The 19,422-nt window shown below is 41.6% G+C and overlaps 1 protein-coding gene across 1 annotated transcript in view; it reads left to right on the top strand.

Moving 5' to 3' along the window:
* The window catches only part of CUL4A (cullin 4A), a 433,228-nt gene that overhangs the window by 123,206 nt on the left and 290,600 nt on the right, over positions 1-19,422 (top strand). Inside the window, 2 exon segments of the mRNA XM_053707765.1 lie at positions 142-260; positions 1,609-1,801. Coding sequence (XP_053563740.1) covers positions 142-260; positions 1,609-1,801 — 312 coding nt within the window.

Here is a 19,422-nt window from a genome sequence, read left to right as displayed (position 1 = left end):
GTGACTAGTTGAAGTATTTCCCATAGGTTATGAATGTTTTTGTGGATCTTTACTGCCAAGAAAGAAAGAAAGGTATCGGGTAAGCATAAATGTTGTTGTTCGTTTATTTTTTAGTTATGTTTTGTTGTTTTGTTTGTGCAGGTCTGAAGAATTTGCTGGATGAAAATAGAATATCAGAACTGACGCTAATGTACCAGCTCTTCAGCCGAGTGAAAGGGGGTCAAGCCATCCTGCTACAGCACTGGGGCGAGTACATTAAAGTATGTTTCTCTTTATATGCTTTAATTAGTTTTTTTTCTGCTTTAGATGTTGTACAAATCCTAATCAATTTTTTCTGGTTGGCTGCTCAGTTCTGTGCGTGTATTATTCTCTAAATTTTAATCCTAATAATATTGACATTACAGATAGTGCCATTTAGCTTGTTTAGAATATGTTTGTTTTTTTCTGCCTCTTGTGTCTGCACTGTTCCTGTTATCAGTATTAGCCAGTCCAGGCTTCCCGAAGTTAAGATCTAGACTGGTTAATAATGTAAGCTGCAACAGCCACAACATATACATAGAAGGCACAATGCTTATAGTGAATATCAACATTCTAAGCAGCGGTTGAATATATATCCCTTTAATACATAACAGAATTATTCCTATCTGAAGTCTAAAATCCCACCTACTTCTCCTGCTGTGTAAGCATGTATTTATAGCAAGTCATGCTAATGGTCATTTCAGTTCTCCCAATTTCCTTAGCATAGGATTGTCTAAGTTTTTAATTATGCACTCTGTTTTAATGGGGTTTTTCTCTCTCAGGCTTTCAGTGTGATGGTAAAATCCTTTATGCCTACTTGGAGTAGGTAGAAGGCACAGAAGTATTTGCAATGCCTCCCACTCCTACATATAATGCTTCCTTCATGCGTGGGTCATTTCCGTTGCTGCCTATTTGATGTAGGGTGGAATAAATCTCTTCTGTAGCTGAACAATTTGTAATTTTGCAATGATGAAGCATGAGGAATTGTGACCCATGGTTCACTACTGCAGTGCTCTGGCAGTATTAAAGGGACAATACTTATATGCTAAACCACTTGAAAGTGATTCTGTAGAACTGTTAAAAGAAGACAAGAAAATATCTCCTGAACATCTCTAAGCAAAAAAAGAAAATATTTTACCTCAAAATTTTTCAGCTCGCAATAGTAAGGGCTCATTTATCATTTATCCTTCAGCTACTGTCCAGCTGCAGGTTGGAAAAAAGAATAGCCAATCAGCATCAGCACTGCTTCAGTCAGACTTTGCTTTTCTGTGATCTCATGAAATTTTACCGAAATCTTGTGAGATTTCATAGTAAACATCTTTTTCACATAGAAATGTTCAGGTGATCTTTTTTCTAGTCTTCTTTTTACAGCTATGCTGCATCACTTTCAAGTGCTTCAAAATTTTGGTATCATGTCCCTTTAAGTGTTTTTTTCCTGAATAAAGATATCTTTTTCTCTCCCAAATAAAGATATCTCTTTCTCTTGAAAAATAAAGAGCACCTGGGATATAAATGCCCTTTAAAAAAGCAAATCTGGTAAATACATGTTAACAGACTTACCCTGGTCTTTTTTGTTTTGGTTTTCTATAGTGTTTTGGGAGTTCAATAGTTGTGAATCCAGAAAAGGATAAAGATATGGTACAAGAGCTCTTGGACTTTAAGGGTAAAGTGGACCAAATAATAGAAGTCTGCTTCCAGAAAAATGACAAGTTTGTTAATATGATGAAGGAATCATTTGAAACATTTATCAACAGAAGAGCAAACAAACCAGCAGAACTTTTAGGTACCATTTTACATATTTTTTTAATTGGATATAGATGACACTGTGTTGCTTTTGGTGAAGTATGCAGTTATTTATTTTTTTTTTTTTTAAGATGGCGACTATTTTAAAATTAAAGGGACAGCATACTGTAAAATTGTTTGACCCTTAAAGGGTCATTAACCCAGGAATTTCAGTGTAAAAAATGCACTAAATTTTTAGCATTTTTCCTGGCATTGAAGGGGTTAATTAGTTGGCAAGGTTACTTCGTATTCTAGTGAAAGGATTGCCCTCCCACTTCCCTAATTTCCCTATTACTCATACTCCTCATCACCATTCTAGGTACTGGCAGACAGTTTGCCATTATTAATGGGATATGAAACCCAACATTTTTCTTACATGATTAAGATATAGCATTTTATTTTAAACAACTTTCTCTTGCAAGATGTATCAAGTCCACAGATTCATCCAATACTTGTGGGATATTCTCCTTCCCAACAGGAAGTGGCAACGAGAGCACCCACAGCAGGGCTGTCTATATAGCTCCTCCACAAACTCCACGCCCCAGTCATTCTCTTTGCCGGCTCTAAGCATTAAGGAAGGGTAAAGTGATTGTGGTGACAAAATATTAGTTTTATTTTCTTCAAGCAAGAGTTTATTTTAAATGGTACCGTTGTGTACTATTTACTCTCAAGCAGAAAAAAATGAAGATTTCTGCCTAGAGGATAATGATCTTAGCATTTTTAACTAAGATCCATTGCTGTTCCCACAGAGGCTGAGGAGTACAGGAAACTTCAGTTGAGGAACGGTTTTGCAAGCTATGCTGCACTTAGGTATGTTCAGTCATTTTTTTTCTAGAAAGACTGTGATATTTCCAGAAAAAGGCTGGCATTATCCCCATAAGGGGAAGGGTAAGCTGTAATCAAACACTTTGGTAGTATTTCAAGCTTACATAAGGGCTAAGTTACTCTGCTGGTTGACACTTATATAATAGAGCAAACGTTTTTTTGAAAATTGGGTAAAACGTTTTGGGACTTTTTATTGAGAGGGTTCATTTGGCTTATTTTTGGGATTTACATCCCACATGGCTATTTAACACTTGAGGTGTCACTTTAAGGCCCAACAGACATTGTGTAAGAGGTGGGTGGGGCCTAATTTCACACCTTAGATGCGCAGTTTTTATTCATTTTCGACAGCAAGCTGCAACACAGGAGGGTCCTGAAGCGGTTTTGGGGCCAAAACGAAGCTTTATTCCCTCAAATTCAACCCCTAAGGTCAGGTAGGCGCCACAGCAGAGCTGTGGCAAGGTGCTGACTGTATATATTCCGTTTTTTTGACTCTTGTCAATCCGGTTTTGATATTAAGGGGTGAATTTCATTTTTTACTTGTGGTGCAACCTTACTAAGGCTTAATACATATACTGTAAAAAAAATTGAAGGATTTGGTGCATTTTTAAGCAGTTTTGCAGAACGTGTACATGTTTTTTTCTCTTAAAGGCACAGTACCGTTTTTTTGAAATTGTTGTTTTACATTGAATAAAGTCTTTTCCAAGCTTGCTTGTCTCATTACTAGCCTGTTCAACATGTTTAGAAGCCATTGTGGAACCCCCTCTTAGAATGTGTCCCACTTGTACTGATATGTCTATAAATTTTAAAGAGCATATTGTAGCACTTAAAAATGTAGCGCTAGAGGATTCTCAGACAGAAAGAAATGAGATTATGCCATCTAGTTCTCCCCAAGTGTCACAACCAGTTACGCCCGCACAAGCGACGCCAAGTACTTCTAGTGTGTCTAATTCATTTACCTTATAAGACATGGCAGCAGTTATGAATTCTACCCTCACAGAGGTTTTATCTAAACTGCCTGGGTTGCAAGGGAAGCGTAATAGCTCTGGGTTAAGAACAAATGCTGAGCTTTCTGACGCTTTAGTAGCCGTATCCGATATACCCTCACAATGTTTTGAAGTAGGGGTACGGGATTTGCTATCTGAGGGAGACATTTCTGATTCAGGAAAGACGCTCCCTCAGACAGACTCTGATATGACGGCCTTTAAATTCAAGCTAGAACACCTCCGCTTGTTGCTCAGGGAGGTATTGGTAACTCTGGATGATTGTGACCCTATTGTGGTTCCAGAGAAGTTGTGTAAAATGGACAAATACTTAGAGGTTCCTGTTTACACTGATATTTTTCCGGTCCCTAAGAGGATTGCAGATATTGTTTCTAAGGAGTGGGATGGACCAGGTATACCGTTCGCTCCTACTTTTAAGAAAAGGTTTCCCATATCTGACACCATGCGGGACTCGTGGCAGACGGTCCCTAAGGTAGATGGAGCTATTTCTACACTAGCTAAGCGTACAACTATACCTATTGAAGACAGTTGTGCTTTCAAAGATCCTATGGATAAAAAATTAGAGGGTCTCCTAAAGAAAATTTTTGTTCATCAAGGTTTTCTTCTCCAACATATTGCATGCATTGTTCCTGTAACTACTGCAGCTGCTTTTTGGTTTGAGGCTCTAGAGGAGGCTCTCCAGGGGGAGACCCCATTAGATGATATTCTGGATAGAATTAAGGCTCTTAAGCTGGTTAATTCTTTCATTACAGATGCCGCTTTTCAATTGTCTAAATTAGCGGCAAAGAATTCAGGTTTTGCCATTTTAGAGCGTTATGGCTTAAGTCCTGGTCAGCTGATGTGTCATCAAAATCAAAGCTTTTGACCATCCCTTTCAAAGGTAAGACCCTATTCTGGCCTGAACTGAAGGAAATTATTCCAGACATCACTGGAGGGAAGGGCCATACCCTCCCTCAGGATAAAACAAATAAAATCAAGACCAAACAAAATAATTTTCGTTCCTTTCGAAACTTCAAGAGTGGTCCCGCTTCAGCTTCCCCTGCTGCAAAGCAAGAGGGGAATTTTGCTCAATCCAAGTCAGCCTGGAGACCTAACCAGGCCTGGAACAAGGGTAAACAGGCCAAGAAGCCTGCAGCTGCCTCCAAGACAGCATGAAGGGGTAGCCCCCGATCCGGGACCGGATCTAGTAGGGGGCAGACTCTCTCTCTTCGCTCAGGCTTGGGCAAGAGATGTTCACGATTCCTGGGCTTTAGAAATTGTTTCCCAGGGATATCTTCTGGACTTCAAAGATTCCCCCCCAAGGGGGAGATTTCATATTTCTCAATTGTCTGCAAACCAGACAAAAAGAGAGGCGTTCTTAAGCTGTGTAGACGACCTACATACCATGGGAATGATTCACCCGGTTCCAAGAGCAGAACAGGGGCAAGGGTTTTACTCCAACCTGTTTGTGGTTCCCAAAAAAGAAGGAACTTTCAGACCAATCTTGGATCTCAAGATCCTAAACAAATTCCTCAGAGTCCCGTCCTTCAAGATGGAGACTATTCGGAGTATTCTGCCACTGATCCAGGAGGGTCAATATATGACCACCTTGGACTTAAAGGGTGCATATCTGCACATCCCTATCCACAGAGATCATCACCGATTCCTCAGGTTCGCCTTTCTGGACAGACATTACCAGTTTGTGGCTCTTCCCTTCGGGTTGGCCACGGCTCCCAGAATTTTCACAAAAGTGCTTGGGTCCCTCCTAGCGGTTCTAAGACCGCGGGGCATAGCAGTGGCGCCTTATCTAGATGACATCTTAATTCAAGCGTCAACTTTACAACTAGCCAAGTCTCACACGGACATCGTGTTGGCTTTTCTAAGGTCTCATGGGTGGAAGGTGAACATAAAAAAGAGTTCTCTCTTCCCTCTCACAAAGGTTTCCTTCCTAGGAACTCTGATAGACTCGGTAGAAATGAAAATATTTCTGACGGAGGTGAGGAAATTAAAACTCGTAAACACCTGCCAAGCTCTTCATTCCATTCTGCGGCCGTCAGTGGCTCAGTGTATGGAGGTAATCGGACTTATGGTAGCGGCAATGGACATAGTTCCATTTGCTCGCTTACACCTCAGACCACTGCAACTATGCATGCTCAGTGGAATGGAGATTATGCAGATTTATCTCCTCAGATAGATCTGGATCAGGAGACCAGAGATTCTCTTCTCTGGTGTTTATCACAGGTCCACCTGTCTCGGGGAATGTGCTTCTGCAGACCAGAGTGGATCATAGTTACAACAGATGCTAGCCTGCTGGGCTGGGGTGCAGTTTGGAACTCCCTGAAAGCTCAGGGGTTATGGTCTCAGGAGGAGACTCTCCTCCTGATAAACATTCTGGAACTGAGAGCGATATTCAATGCGCTTCAGGCGTGGCCTCAACTGGCTGCGGCCAAATTCATCAAATTTCAGTCGGACAACATCACGACTGTAGCTTATATCAATCATCAAGGGGGAACAAGGAGTTCTCTAGCGATGATAGAGGTTTCCAAAATAATTCGATGGGCAGAGACTCACTCTTGCCATCTTTCAGCAATCCATATCCCAGGAGTAGAGAACTGGGAGGCGGATTTCCTAAGTCGACAGACTTTTCATCTGGGGGAGTGGGAGCTCCATCCGGAGGTGTTGGCCCAACTGATTCGGCTATGGGGCACACCAGAATTAGATCTGATGGCGTCTCGTCAGAACGCCAAACTTCCTTGTTACGGGTCAAGGGATCCCCAGGCAGTGCTGATAGATGCTCTAGCAATGCCCTGGTCCTTCAACCTGGCCTATGTTTTTCGACCATTCCCTCTCCTTCCTCGTCTGATTGCCAGAATCGAGCAGGAGAGAGCTTCAGTGATTATGATAGCACCTGCGTGGCCACGCAGGACTTGGCATGCAGACCTGGTGGACATGTCATCCGTCCCACTATGGACTCTGCCGCTGTGGCAGGACCTTCTGATTCAAGGTCCGTTCAAGCATCCAAACCTACGTTCTCGGCGTCTGACTGCTTGGAGATTGAACGCTTGATTTTAGCAAAGCATGGTTTCTCTGAATCGGTCATTGATACCTTGATTCAGGCTCGAAAGCCTGTCACCAGAAAAATCTATCATAAGATATGGCGTAAATATCTTTACTGGTGTGATTCCAAGGGTTACTCATGGAGTAAGATCAGGATTCCTAGGCTATTAGCTTTTCTCCAAGAATGATTGGAGAAGGGATTATCAGCTAGTTCCTTAAAGGGACAAATATCTGCTTTATCTATCCTTTAACACAAGCGTCTGGCAGATGTTTCAGGCGTTTTGTCAGGCTTTAGTTAGAATCAATCCTGTGTTTAAACATGTTGCTCCGCCATGGAGTTTAAATTTGGTTCTTAAAGTTCTTCAAGGGGTTCCGTTTGAACCTATGCATTCCAAAGATATTAAGCTCTTATCTTGGAAAGTTCTGTTTTTGGTAGCTATCTCTTCGGCTCGAAGAGTTTCTGAGTTATCTGCTTTACAGTGTGACTCCCCTTATCTTGTTTTCCATGCGGATAAGGTGGTTTTGCGTACCAAACCTGGGTTTCTTCCTAAGGTTGTTTCTAATAGGAATATCAATCAGGAAATTGTTGTTCCTTCTCTGTGTCCTAATCCTTCTTCCAAGAAGGAACATCTGTTGCACAACCTAGATGTGGTTCGTGCTTTAAAGTTCTACTTACAAGCAACTAAAGATTTCCGTCAAACATCTTCATTGTTTGTTGTCTATTCTGGAAAGCGGAGAGGTCAAAAGGCTACGGCAACCTCTCTCTTTTTGGCTGAAAAGCATCATCCGTTTGCCTTACGAGACTGCTGGCCAGCAGCCTCCTGAAAGAATTACTGCTCACTCTACTAGAGCGGTGGCTTCCACATGGGCTTTTAAAAATGAGGCTTCTGTTGAACAGATTTGTAAGGCGGCGACTTGGTCTTCGCTTCATACTTTTTCCAAATTTTCCAAATTTGATACTTTAGCTTCTTCGGAGGCTATTTTTGGGAGACAGGTTCTACAAGCAGTGGTGCCTTCCGTTTAGGTACCTGTCCGTCCCTCCCTTCATCCGTGTCCTAAAGCTTTGGTATTGGTATCCCAAAAGTATTGGATGAATCCGTGGACTCGATACATCATGCAAGAGAAAACAGAATTTATGCTTACCTGATAAATTTCTTTCTCTTGCGATGTATCGAGTCCACGGCCCGCCCTGTCTATTTAAGACAGGTAGTATTTCTTTTCAAAACTTCAGTCACCTCTGCACCCTATGGTTTCTCCTTTTTCTTCCTAGTTTTTGGTCGAATGACTGGGGGGTGGAATTAGGGGAGGAGCTATATAGACAGCTCTGCTGTGGGTGCTCTCTTTGCCACTTCCTGTTAGGAAGGAGAATATCCCACAAGTAAGGATGAATCCGTGGACTTGATACATCGCAAGAGAGAAATTTATCAGGTAAGCATAAATTCTGTTTTCAAATTTACTTCTATTAAACATTGTCTTTGTTCTATTGGTATTTTTGGTTGCATAGCAGGGATGTAATCTTAGGAGACGACCCATTTCTGGAGCACTATATGGCAGCAGTTTTGCAAGAATGTTATCCATTTGCAAGAGCACTAGATGGCAGCACTATTTTCTGCCATATAGTGCTCCAGGTGCCTACCTAGGTATCTCTTCAACACAGAATATCATGGGAATAAAGCAAATGAAGTAAACTGGAAACCTTTTTAAAATGGTGTCTGAATCACAAAAGAAAACTTTTTTTTTTTGTGATTTTCTTTCATGATTTAGAGCATGCAAATTTAAACAACTTTCTAATTTTACATCTATTATCCAATGTGCTTCATTCTCTTGATATCCGTTGCTGAAAAGCATATCTAGATAAGCTCAGTAGCTGCTAAGTGGGTGCACATAGATGCTTCGAGTGATTTTTCACCCATGTGCATTGCTATTTCTTCAACAAAAGGATATCTAAAGAATGAAGCAAATTATGTAATAGAAGTAAATTGGATTTTTTTTTTAAAATTGTATTCTCTATCTGAATCATGAAATAATTTTTTGGGGTTTAATGTCCCTTTAAGTATAGAAAGTTTCAGTATAGGTATGGATACCACAGGGAAAATCTGCTATTTCAAAACTGATATAAGGCAAGGGAGCTATTTGGAAACAATTCAATACTCTCCAGCAAGTAAAATGGATCATTGGGAACAAATGAAAGGGAGAAAAAATGAGGGTAAACTGTCCCTTTTAAACGGCCATTATAGTTGAAGAGTTACTTGATTTAATTCTTTGCATGTAATTTTAAGACTTGCTACTCTGCAATGCTATGTTTTTAACACCTACAAAGGAGTTAGAAACATAGTAATAGTACCGCTCGGTACCTGCAGCTGAGTCGGGCAACTAGCACTGCTTATTGGATAAGCAGCAATTTCCGCTTGGGGACCTACAGTGCTCTGCGGGTCTCTAGTGGTACTCCTTTGTCTAGGTTTTAAATACATAACATTGCAGAGTCAAAAAGGAAATGCTCTAATGATTTAGAACATGTCATTTTTTTAAATATAATGGCTCTATTGAGGTTTGTGTCCAAGACTGAAGAAGAGCTTGGCTTTTTCTGCATATTGTCATTTCATATGCATTATTATGTAACATGTTCAACAATATTTTACTTGAGGGATATGTATTTACCTTTTCTTTCCTAAGATATAGAGAGTCCAACGTCATCAATTACTAGAGGGAATATGACTCCTGGCCAGCAGGAGGAGGCAAAGAGCACGTCAGCAAAGCTGTTAAATATCGCTCCCCTACCACTTAATCCCCAGTCATTCTCTTTGCCTCTGTCAATGTAGGGAGAATTAGAGCGCGCATTTTTATTTTATTTGCGCAATTCTTGTGGGAGGTCATGTGACCCGCTCTTCCGCTTGTAGTTTCTGAAGCGGGGCGGCGTCTTTACTGTTGTTGGCATCTCCTGGGAGTTGAAGGAGATACAGGAGAGCTCTCTGTCGTTTTTTGTAAAACTTTTTCAGTATTCAAAGGTCAGGTGTACACCTCTGTTAGACTGAGGTGCAGAGGTCCCTGAGTTAGTTTCTTGCTTCATTGCGGTTTGTAGTATACTCGCTCTGCAACCTTATTTTTTTCTGAAAGTGACAGTAGCAGTATTTTATAAAATATTAAAATTTCACTTTTTATGTTGGGGAAAAAAGTGGATTGTTATTTTGGTTCAAGAATCGGTGTCTTTTCATAAAGTTATGTCTTGAGACACAATTTGTTTTCCTATGCTGTTCTGTGTTGTATTCTTAGCTAGGTCTCTTGAATTCAAGATAGATTGTTGCCTTCTGAGCCAATTTCTCTCAGGATGATGCTATTCAGGCAATGCCACAGCTTTCTCCTCAAACGTCCCAAGCCTCAATGGCGTCACATGCAGTGCCCTGCGGTTCCTCTCAGCCTCCTGGAGGCGTTTATTTGCCTGTAGATTTTGCTGCACAGATATCATCTGCGGCATTATCTGCTTTTCCTATGCTAAAGGGAAAACGCAAGAGGAAAATGAGAGATTCAGATAGTAAGGCTTTTGTTCCACCTGCTGCTACACAGGTTGCCCTTCCTCATAAGTCTGAGGAGGATATGTCGGTAGCCTCTGAGGATGATATCTCAGATTTGGACAGTATAATTCCTTCATCTGATGCTGAAGAAGTAATCTTCAGATTTAAGCTTGTACACCTTTGTGTATTGTTTAAAGGAGGTTTTGGCTACTTTTGGACGACTCTGATACTCCCATCTTGTCAAACCTAGGAAGTCTAGCAAACTTTATAAATACTATGATGTTTCTTACTGTGTGGAAGTGTTTTTAGTCCGTGCAATGGAGATTATTCACAGGAATGGGAGAAGCCTGGTATACCTTTCTCCCCGTCTTTAAAAAGTTGTTTCCCGTTGCTGTCTCCATTAAAGTTTATATGTACGGGTGCCTTACGTAAAAGGGGCCATTTCTATTCTGGCTAAGAACTATGATCCCTATAGAGGATAGCTGCTCCTTTTAATGATCCCTTGGACAAAAAGCTGGAGGCTTAGTTGTCAATGTTGTATGTTCATCAAGGTTTTTTTATGGCAATCTGCAGTTTGTATTGCCACTGTAGCATCTTATTGGTGAGACCCCTTTTTCTGAATCTATTTTAGTAGAGACTCCTTTGGAGGAGATCCAAGACAGGATTGAGGCTCTCAATCTAGCCAATTCCTTTAATTCTGATGATACCATGCAAGTTATTGACTGGGAGCCAAGATTTCTGGCTTCACTGTCTTAGCCTGCAGGGTGTTAGAGGTCAAATCAGCTGACCAAGATTTCAGCCATAAGTCTAAGCTTTTGGCTCTTCCTTACAAGGGTAAGACCTTGTTTGGTCCTGGTCTGGCAGAAATAATTTCTGATATTACGTTTGGATCTTTTCTTTCAGCAAGTCCAGTAGAACAGACCTAAAGGACGTCTAAGTAATTTTCGTTCCTTTCGTAATTTCAAGAAAAGTCTTCCTTTTCCTTTTTCCAAGCAGGAACAGTCAGTCTTCTTGTAAACCCAATCAGTCTTGGAACAAGGGGGAATCTATTAATGGGTTTGCATTCAGTCCAGGATCGGATCAAGTGGGTGGGCAGATTTTCTCTTTTTTTATCAGGCTTGTATAGGAGATGTCCCAGATCCTTGGGCTGTGGACATAGTATCTCAGGGTTACAAATATAATTTTCCTTCCTGGGAGTGATAGTTCCAGTTAAGGAATAGAGCCTACGATTCTATTCAAATCTGTTTGTGGTTCCCAAAAAGAGGGATCTTTTTCGACTTTTTCTAGTCCTGAAGTGTCTACAAGTTTCTTAGAGTACCGTCCTTCAAAATGGAAACCATTTATTCCATTCTTTCTTTGGTCCAAGAGGGTCAGTTCATGTTGACAATAGACCTGAAGGACGTGTATTTGCATGTTCCCATTCAGACGGATCATCTGAAATTTCTGAGATTCACTTTTCTGGACAAACACTTTCAGTTTGTGGCTCTTCTGTTTTGGCCTTGCCACAGCTCCCAGAATTTTCTCAAAGGTTCTGGGGGGCTCTCTTGGCAGTGATAAGGTCTCAGGGAATTGTAATAGCATCATACCTGGATGACATATTGGTTCAGGTGCCATCTTTCCAACAAGCAGTAGAGATCTTGTTGTTTTTTTTCTACGTCTTCATTGATGGAAAGTGATTATAGAAAAGAGTTCCCTTGCTCCAGCTACAAGGGTAGTTTCTTAGGGACCATAATAGATTTCCTGTCTATGAAAATATTTCTGACAGAGGTAAGAAAATCCATTATTTTTGCCTCTCTACAATCTACTGTTCGGCCATCAGTGTCTCAATGTATAAAGGGAATTGGTCTGATGGTCGCTTCCATGGACATCATTCCCTTTACTCGTTTCCATTTGTGTGCTATGCAGTTATGCATGCTCAGACAATGGAACAGAGACCGTTCAGATCTGTCTCGGAGGATAGATATAGATCAGTCGTCAAGAGACTTTCTTCCATGGTGGCTTTCTCAGGACATCTGTATCAGGGCTCATGCTTCCGGAGACCTTCCTGGGTGATTGTGATCACGGACGCCAGTCTGCTAGGCTGGGGAGCAGTCTGAGACTTGTTAAAGGTGCAGGGACAATGGACTCGGGAGGAGTCTGCTCTTCCCATAAACATCTTGGAGTTGAGAGCGATTTTACAATGCTCTAATGGCTTGGCTTCAGTTGTCCTTAGCCTGGTTTTTCAGGTTTCAGTCAGACATCACCTCAGTGGCTTAAATCAACCACCAGGGAGGAACTCGGAGTTCCTTAGCCATGAAGGAGGTGGCTCGGATTATTCATTGGGCGGAAGCTCACAAGTGTTTATTTGCCATCCACATTCCAGGAGTGGACATTTGGGAAGCGGATTTCCTGTGCAGACAGACATTTCATCCCGGGGAGTGGACTCTCCATCCGGAGGTGTTCTCCATGTTAACCCTCAAATGGGGGGTGCCGGAGTTGAATCTGATGGTGTCTCGGTAGAACGACAAGCTTCCAAGGTACGGTTCAAGGTCAAGAGATCCGCAGGCTGTCCTGATAGCTGCTCTGGTGGTTTTCTTGGGATTTCAGTCTAGCATTGTTATTTCTAATAGCTTCAGCATGGCCTTGCAGGATCTGGTATACAGACCTAGTGAAGATGTCATCTCTTCCACCTTGGAGGTTGCCTCCGAGTATGGACCTTCTAACTCAGGGTCCATTCCTTCATTCAAATCTCGTTTCTCTGAAGCTGTCTGCTTGGAGATTGAACGTTTAGTTCTGTCTAAGAGTTGTTTTTTCTTAGTCTGTCATTGAGACCATGATCCAGGTTCGCAAATCTGTTTCTCTGAAGATTTACCATAAGGTATGGCGTAATGCCTTTATTGGTTTGAATCTAAGGCTACTCTTGGAGTACGGTCAGGATTCCTAGAATTTTCTCTTTTCTCCAGGAAGTTCTGGAGAAAGGGTTGTCAGTCATTTCTCTGAAAGTTTAGATTTCTGCATTATCTATTTTGTTACACAAGCGTCTGGCGGATGTGCTAGATGTTTAATCTTTTTGTCAGGCCCTGGTCAGAATCAGGCCTGTGTTTTAACCTGTTGCTCCTCCTTGGAGCCTTAACCTTGTTTTTAAGGTTTTGCAGAAGGCTCCGTTTGAGCCAATGCATTCCATAGATGTTGAGTTGTTATCTTGGAAGGTTTTGTTTTTATTGCCATCTCTTCTGCTTGAAGAGTTTTGGAGCTCTCGGCTTTGCAGCATGATTCGTCTTGCCTTATCTTTCATGCGGATAAGGCGCTTCTGCGTATTAAGTTGGGATTTCTCCCTAAAGTGGTTTTGGATAGAAATATCAATCAGAATATTGTTTTTCCTTCTCTCTGTCCCAATCCTTCTTCTCATAAGCAATATCTGTTGCACAATTTGGATGTTTGTACGTTCTCTAAAATTCTTCTTACAGGTGACTTAGGATTTTCAAAGTTCAAAAGGATTTCCAGCCTTCAACTTGTAAGTAAAAAAACCTTTATTCACTTATACAGGGTCCATAGTACAGCAACAACGTTTCAAACCAACAATTGGTTCTTAGTCATGTCAGAGAGTCTATGTACAGGTGTGCCTTTTATACCTATCAGACAATTATTAGGCTAAACAACACTGCCATCTTGTGGACGATTTCCAATATACATGTGTTAGATACAAAATTGCAAAATTAAAAAAACATATCAATGACAATTTTTTGCATACGTTTCTGCAGAAAAAAATATTTTGAATTTATCACCTGCATATTTTTGAAAATATTTGTAATAAAACCATATTAAAATTAAGCAAACCTATACATAAAATAAAAAATTCAGAATCGTGCAACATTTACATTTCACAGGTACATCTTTAAAGGAACAGTGACCAGTCAAAATCCTTATTAAGCCCTTTGGGTTGTAGGGAATCCAATTTCCTAATACAAAACATTTCTCTTTTCTTTAGTATTGATTCCCTATCACCTCCCCTCCTGGGTCTGGCCACATGTTCTATTACTTGAAATCTCAACTGGCTTATATTGTGGCCCATGAAGAGGAAGTGATGGGAAAGAGGGGCATCTTTGTTTTTTGTACTAATAACAGAATTTATGCTTACCTGATAAATTACTTTCTCCAACGGTGTGTCCGGTCCACGGCGTCATCCTTACTTGTGGGATATTCTCTTCCCCAACAGGAAATGGCAAAGAGTCCCAGCAAAGCTGGTCACATGATCCCTCCTAGGCTCCGCCCACCCCAGTCATTCGACCGACGGACAGGAGGAAATATATATAGGAGAAACCATATGATACCGTGGTGACTGTAGTTAGAGAAAATAATTCATCAGACCTGATTAAAAAACCAGGGCGGGCCGTGGACCGGACACACCGTTGGAGAAAGTAATTTATCAGGTAAGCATAAATTCTGTTTTCTCCAACATTGGTGTGTCCGGTCCACGGCGTCATCCTTACTTGTGGGAACCAATACCAAAGCTTTAGGACACGGATGAAGGGAGGGAGCAAATCAGGTCACCTAAATGGAAGGCACCACGGCTTGCAAAACCTTTCTCCCAAAAATAGCCTCCGAAGAAGCAAAAGTATCAAATTTGTAAAATTTGGCAAAAGTGTGCAGTGAAGACCAAGTCGCTGCCTTACATATCTGGTCAACAGAAGCCTCGTTCTTGAAGGCCCATGTGGAAGCCACAGCCCTAGTGGAGTGAGCTGTGATTCTTTCAGGAGGCTGCCGTCCGGCAGTCTCATAAGCCAATCGGATAATGCTTTTAAGCCAAAAGGAAAGAGAGGTAGAAGTCGCTTTTTGACCTCTCCTTTTACCAGAATAAACAACAAACAAGGAAGATGTTTGTCTGAAATCTTTAGTAGCCTCTAAATAGAATTTTAGAGCACGGACTACGTCCAAATTGTGTAACAAACGTTCCTTCTTTGAAACTGGATTCGGACACAAAGAAGGTACAACTATCTCCTGGTTAATATTTTTGTTGGAAACAACTTTCGGAAGAAAACCAGGCTTAGTACGCAAAACCACCTTATCTGCATGGAACACCAGATAGGGCGGAGAACACTGCAGAGCAGATAACTCTGAAACTCTTCTAGCAGAAGAAATTGCAACCAAAAACAAAACTTTCCAAGATAATAACATAATATCTACGGAATGTAAGGGTTCAAACGGAACCCCTTGAAGAACTGAAAGAACTAGATTTAGACTCCAGGGAGGAGTCAAAGGTCTGTAAACAGGCTTGATCCTAACCAGAGCCTGAACAAATGCTTGAACATCTGGCACAGCTGCCAGTCTTTTGTGAAGTAAAACAGATAAAGCAGAAATCTGTCCCTTCAGAGAACTTGCAGATAATCCTTTCTCCAAACCTTCTTGTAGAAAGGATAGAATCTTAGGAATTTTTATCTTGTTCCATGGGAATCCTTTAGATTCACACCAACAGATATATTTTTTCCATATTTTTATAAACTTTCTAGCCTGAATCAGAGTATCTATTACAGAATCTGAAAACCCACGCTTTGATAAAATCAAGCGTTCAATCTCCAAGCCGTCAGTTGGAGGGAAACCAGATTCGGATGTTCGAATGGACCCTGAACAAGAAGGTCCTGTCTCAAAGGTAGCTTCCATGGTGGAGCCGATGACATATTCACCAGGTCTGCATACCAAGTCCTGCGTGGCCACGCAGGAGCTATCAAGATCACTGAGGCCCTCTCCTGATTGATCCTGGCTACCAGCCTGGGGATGAGAGGAAACGGTGGGAATACATAAGCTAGGTTGAAGGTCCAAGGTGCTACTAGTGCATCTACTAGGGTCGCCTTGGGATCCCTGGATCTGGACCCGTAGCAAGGAACCTTGAAGTTCTGACGAGACGCCATCAGATCCATGTCTGGAATGCCCCATAATTGAGTTATTTGGGCAAAGATTTCCGGATGGAGTTCCCACTCCCCCGGATGGAATGTCTGATGACTCAGAAAATCCGCTTCCCAATTTTCCACTCCTGGGATGTGGATCGCAGACAAGTGGCAGGAGTGATCCTCCGCCCATTAAATTATCTTGGTCACTTCTTTCATCGCCAGGGAAGTCCTTGTTCCCCCCTGATGATTGATATATGCAACGGTCGTCATGTTGTCTGACTGAAACCTTATGAATTTGGCCTTTGCTAGTTGAGGCCAAGCTCTGAGAGCATTGAATATCGCTCTCAGTTCCAGAATGTTTATCGGGAGAAGAGACTCTTCCCGAGACCATAGACCCTGAGCTTTCAGGGATTCCCAGACCGCGCCCCAGCCCACTAGGCTGGCGTCGGTCGTGACAATGACCCACTCTGGTCTGCGGAAGCTCATTCCCTGTGACAGATTGTCCAGGGTCAGCCACCAATGGAGTGAATCTCTGGTCTTTTGATCTACTTGAATCGTCGGAGACAAGTCTGTATAATCCCCATTCCACTGTCTGAGCATGCACAGTTGTAATGGTCTTAGATGAATTTGTGCAAAAGGAACTATGTCCATTGTTGCAACCATCAATCCTATTACTTCCATGCACTGCGCTATGGAAGGACGAGGAACAGAATGAAGTACTTGACAAGAGCTTAGAAGTTTTGATTTTCTGACCTCTGTCAGAAAAATCCTCATTTCTAAGGAATCTATTATTGTTCCCAAGAAGGGAACTCTTGTTGACGGGGACAGAGAACTTTTTTCTTTGTTCACCTTCCATCCGTGAGATCTGAGAAAGGCTAGGACGATGTCCGTATGAGCCTTTGCTTTTGACAGGGACGACGCTTGAATCAGGATGTCGTCCAAGTAAGGTACTACTGCAATGCCCCTTGGTCTTAGAACCGCTAGAAGGGACCCTAGTACCTTTGTGAAAATCCTTGGAGCAGTGGCTAATCCAAATGGAAGTGCCATAAACTGGTAATGCTTGTCCAGAAAAGCGAACCTTAGGAACTGATGATGTTCCTTGTGGATAGGAATATGTAGGTACGCATCCTTTAAATCCACGGTAGTCATAAATTGATTTTCCTGGATAGTAGGTAGGATCGTTCGAATAGTTTCCATTTTGAACGATGGTACCCTGAGAAATTTGTTTAGGATCTTTAGATCCAAAATTGGTCTGAATGTTCCCTCTTTTTTGGGAACTATGAACAGATTGGAATAAAATCCTATTCCTTGTTCTCTTATTGGAACTGGATGTATCACTCCCATCTTTAACAGGTCTTCTACACAATGTAAGAATGCCTGTCTCTTTATTTGGTTTGAAGATAATTGAGACCTGTGGAACCTTCCCCTTGGGGGTAGTTCCTTGAATTCCAGGAGATAACCTTGAGAAACTATTTCTAGCGCCCAAGGATCCTGAACATCTCTTGCCCAAGCCTGAGCAAAGAGAGAAAGTCTGCCCCCCACTAGATCCGGTCCCGGATCGGGGGCTATCCCTTCATGCTGTTTTGGTAGCAGTGGTAGGCTTCTTGGCCTGCTTACCCTTGTTCCAGCCTTGCATTGGTTTCCAGGCTGGTTTGGGTTGTGAAGTATTACCCTCTTGCTTAGAGGATACAGAATTAGAGACTGGTCCGTTTCTGCGAAAGGGACGAAAATTAGGCTTATTATTAGCCTTAAAAGACCTATCCTGTGGGAGGGCGTGGCCCTTTCCCCCAGTGATGTCTGAAATAATCTCTTTCAAATCAGGTCCAAATAATGTTTTACCTTTGAAAGGAATGTTAAGCAATTTTGTCTTGGAAGACACATCCGCTGACCAAGACTTTAGCCAAAGCACTCTGCGCGCCACGACAGCAAACCCTGAATTTTTCGCCGCTAATCTAGCTAATTGCAAAGCGGCATCTAAAACAAAAGAGTTAGCCAATTTAAGTGCTTGAACTCTGTCCATAACCTCCTCATACGAAGATTCTTTACTGAGCGATTTTTCTAGTTCCTCGAACCAGAAACACGCTGCCGTAGTGACAGGAACAATGCATGAAATTGGTTGTAGAAGGTAACCTTGCTGTACAAAAATCTTTTTAAGCAAACCCTCTAATTTCTTATCCATAGGATCTTTGAAAGCACAACTATCTTCGATAGGAATAGTAGTGCGTTTGTTTAGAGTAGAAACCGCCCCCTCGACCTTGGGGACTGTCTGCCATAAGTCCTTTTTGGGGTCGACTATAGGAAATAATTTCTTAAATATAGGGGGGGGGAACAAAAGGTATGCCGGGCCTTTCCCACTCTTTATTTACTATGTCCGCCACCCGCTTGGGTATAGGAAAAGCGTCGGGGGGCACCGGAACCTCTAGGAACTTGTCCATCTTACATAATTTCTCTGGAATGACCAAATTGTCACAATCATCCAGAGTAGATAACACCTCCTTAAGCAGTGCGCGGAGATGTTCTAATTTAAATTTAAATGTCACAACATCAGGTTCAGCTTGATGAGAAATTTTTCCTGAATCTGAAATTTCTCCATCAGACAAAACCTCCCTCATGGCCCCTTGAGATTGGTGTGAGGGTATGTCAGAACAGTTATCATCAGCGTCCTCTTGCTCTTCAGTGTTTAAAACAGAGCAATAGCGCTTTCTCTGATAAGTAGGCATTTTGGATAAAAGATTTGCTATGGAGTTATCCATTACAGCCGTTAATTGTTGCATGGTAATAAGTATTGGCGCACTAGATGTACTAGGGGCCTCCTGTGTGGGCATAACTGGTGTAGACACAGTAGGGGATGATGTAGTATCATGTTTACTCCCCTCATTTGAGGAATCATCTTGGGCAATATCATTATCTGTTGCATTACTGTCCTTACTTTGTTTGGACACTATGGCACAATTATCACATAAATTTAAATGGGGAGACACATTGGCTTTCATACATATAGAACATAGCTTATCTGATGGTACAGACATGTTAAACAGGCTTAAACTTGTCAACAAAGCACAAAAAACGTTTTAAAATAAAACCGTTACTGTCACTTTAAATTTCAAACTGAAAACACTTTATTACTGAATATGTGAAAAAGTATGAAGGAATTGTTCAAAATTCACCAAAATTTCACCACAGTGTCTTAAAGCATTAAAAGTATTGCACACCAAATTTCAGAGCTTTAACCCTTAAATTAACAGAACCGGAGCCGGAATGAGGCTCTGTCTATAACTAGAAAGGCCCCCATCTGAAAAAGGTGTCCAACACAGTGCCTGCCGTTTTTCTAAACGTTCCCCAAGATTATAATACCAATAATTAGTTAGAATCTGCATAATATGCCTA

The sequence above is a fragment of the Bombina bombina genome, chromosome 3 (assembly GCF_027579735.1).
Source record: "Bombina bombina isolate aBomBom1 chromosome 3, aBomBom1.pri, whole genome shotgun sequence".
NCBI classification, from domain to species: domain Eukaryota; kingdom Metazoa; phylum Chordata; class Amphibia; order Anura; family Bombinatoridae; genus Bombina; species Bombina bombina.
The sequence above is the reverse complement of the archived record's forward strand: the minus strand, read 5'-3'. Positions and strand labels throughout refer to the sequence as shown.